At 47.9% G+C, this 2615-nt stretch overlaps 1 protein-coding gene across 1 annotated transcript; it reads right to left on the bottom strand.

Annotated features, from left to right (window-relative positions):
* Nucleotides 1-1443: 1443 nt before the first annotated feature.
* LOC109705985 lies at nucleotides 1444-1983 on the bottom strand. The gene has a single exon (XM_020226799.1). It carries the CDS (start codon nucleotides 1981-1983, stop codon nucleotides 1444-1446), a length of 540 nt encoding a protein of 179 aa, XP_020082388.1.
* Nucleotides 1984-2615: the final 632 nt, after the last annotated feature.

Raw genomic sequence — 2615 nt, 5'->3', positions numbered from 1 at the left:
ACTTCGAGAATAGATCAAGATATCATCAATAAACACGACCACAAACCTATCCAAATAGGGCTTAAAGACACGGTTCATTAAATCCATAAAGGCTACTGGGGCATTTGTCAGTCCAAATGGCATAACTGTAAATTCATAATGCTCATACCGTGTCCTAAAAGCAGTCTTGGAGATATCTTCAGGCTTGATCTTAAGCTGATGATAACCTGATTGCAAATCAATCTTAGAATATACTTTCGATCCTTGCAGCTGATCGAATAAATCATCGATTCTGGGTAATGGATATTTATTCTTGATTGTGACTTTGTTGATTTTCCGGTAATCCACACACAATCGAAGAGATCCATCCTTCTTCTTAACAAACAATACCGGGGCTCCCCAAGGAGATACACTCGATCGAATAAAACCCTTATCCAATAAATCTTGTAACTGTGCCTTCAGCTCTTTCAATTCAACGGTTGTCATCCTATAGGGTGCTTTTGAGATAGGGGTAGTCCCAGGAATAAGATCTATCACAAACTCAACTTCCCTATCAGGTAGCATACCAGGCAACTCAGCCGGAAACACATCCCCGAATTCTCGCACAATCGGGATATCATCAATCTTAACGGCTTCTCCATCACTCACAGAAATGCTAGCCAAATAGGCTACACACCCTCTCCGTATTAACTGTCGCGCTCGCGAAGAGCTAATAGTCATTGCGAACAATGAACTCTGACACCCCTTATAAACAAACTCTTGCTGACCCGGTTCCCTAAAGGTCACCGTTCTGTTCGTGCAATCAATAGTCGCATAATACTGTGTCAGCCAATCCATACCCAATACTACATCAAACTCACCTAGTTTGCGTAGTGCTAGTAAATCCACTGGCATAATCCAGTCGCCTACTCGAACTGGGCAGCGAGGGCAAAACTCACGAACATCTAGGGTATGGTCGTGCACGATCACTCGTCCCGGATGTAAAGTAGGTGCTAAATGAATGCTATGCAACTCGGCAAACTGCCAATCAATAAAAGAATGCAAAGCACCAATATCAAATAATGCACGAACACGAATATCATAAAGCATAATGATACCTGCTACGACCTCCTCTGCTGCTGCGGCCTCCTCTATCTGAGCGGCATACATACGCCCACTCGAACCCTGCCGAGGACTCTCAGACTGCCGCTATCCCGGTGGTCGTCTGTACTGAGAGGGTGCTGTCGTGGTCCCCTGGCTCGGGGCTGATGATGCAGGTGCAGATGCTGATGATGGGGCAGGCGAAGAACCTCTCGGACACTCTGAACGATAGTGGCCCTCCTGACCCCAGATAAAACACTTGCCCCCACGTTGTGGACACTGTGGTGGAAAGTGAGGCCCACCACAAATGACACAACGTGGCTGTCGACGACGCTCAGGTGCTCCGCGGGGTGCTGAAGAACCTCGACCCCTCGACTGGCCCGACTAGCCTCTCGGATACTTCGACGGTCTCCTAAAGGATTGCTGACCACTACTCTCAGCTGCTGGCCTCTTTCCTTTACTTCGATCCACAACATCTCTTTCTTTCACAATTTCCTCCCCTTTCTCAACAATCAAGGCCCGATTCACCACTTCCCTATAAGTAGAGAGGTTTGACGCCTGGACTAATCTGAAAATCACAGGCCGCAAACCCACCTCAAAAATACGAGCCCTGTCCTCATCATCTCTAACCACAAAAGGGACACAATGCAGTAATCGGGAGAACTCTCTCTCATACTCTGCTACTGTCTTGTCCCCCTGCCTCAGGTTTCTCAGATCCCTTTCCATTTGCCTTTTCGCACTCTGTGGAAAATAGGTTGTCAACAGTAATTCCTTGAACCTCGTCCAGGTAATCGCTGGCAAATCCACACGAGGGTCCTCACAGATATCCACCCACCACCTGTAAGCCTCGCAGTCCAAATGGTGCGTCGCAAACCAAACTCTGTATCGTTCCTCAACAAAAGTATCATAGAATAGTTTCTCCATGTGCATCAGCCATTTCTTGACCACCTAATGATCTACTTTCTCCCCGTCAAAGACACAAGGGTTGCAACGACGAAATTCATTCAGTCGCTCCATCATTCGCTCTCGCTCCTCAACCCCCACCATCTCAGATAACACCGTCCCTGCCGCAGCCACATGCATGGGTGGTTCAACTGTCACCTGTCGGGGCTCTACCCTCGGAGCTACTGGGGGTGTGTCGGGTACAGGTGACTTGCTCTCACTTTGTATCTCTGTCTAGTACTGTAGGTATAGGATCAGGAATCTCTCTATCAGTCGTCTGTTGCAGCAATAAATCCTCTAACCTCTTCATCCTGTCCTCCTGTCGACGCGCGGCATCCATCTGCTGTCGCGCTGCTGCAGCCTGCTGAGTAACCAAATCCGTCAGCATCGCAAGCTGATCCTGCAACTCATGGATCCCACTAGATCTAGGAGTAACGGAGGTCCCCACTTCCTCCGCATCCGCCGCCTCAGCCACCCCGGCGGCTCTCGAACGAGTTAAAGGCATCTTAAGCTGCAGCACAAAAACAAACATAGGTCAATAAAACCTGTACTATTGAACCTTTACTTCATATATAAACCAGCTAATCAAGCGAAAGTAATGAAATGTGACATAT

The sequence above is a fragment of the Ananas comosus genome, unplaced genomic scaffold (assembly GCF_001540865.1).
Source record: "Ananas comosus cultivar F153 unplaced genomic scaffold, ASM154086v1, whole genome shotgun sequence".
In the NCBI taxonomy this organism is placed as follows: Eukaryota; Viridiplantae; Streptophyta; class Magnoliopsida; order Poales; family Bromeliaceae; genus Ananas; species Ananas comosus.
Note: the sequence above shows the minus strand (reverse complement) of the source record. Positions and strands in the feature narration are given on the sequence as shown.

Excerpts from the sequence above, each read along its gene's own strand:
- LOC109705985 (XM_020226799.1), bottom strand. The coding sequence starts at position 1,983 with ATGGAGAAACTATTCTATGATACTTTTGTTGAGGAACGATACAGAGTT.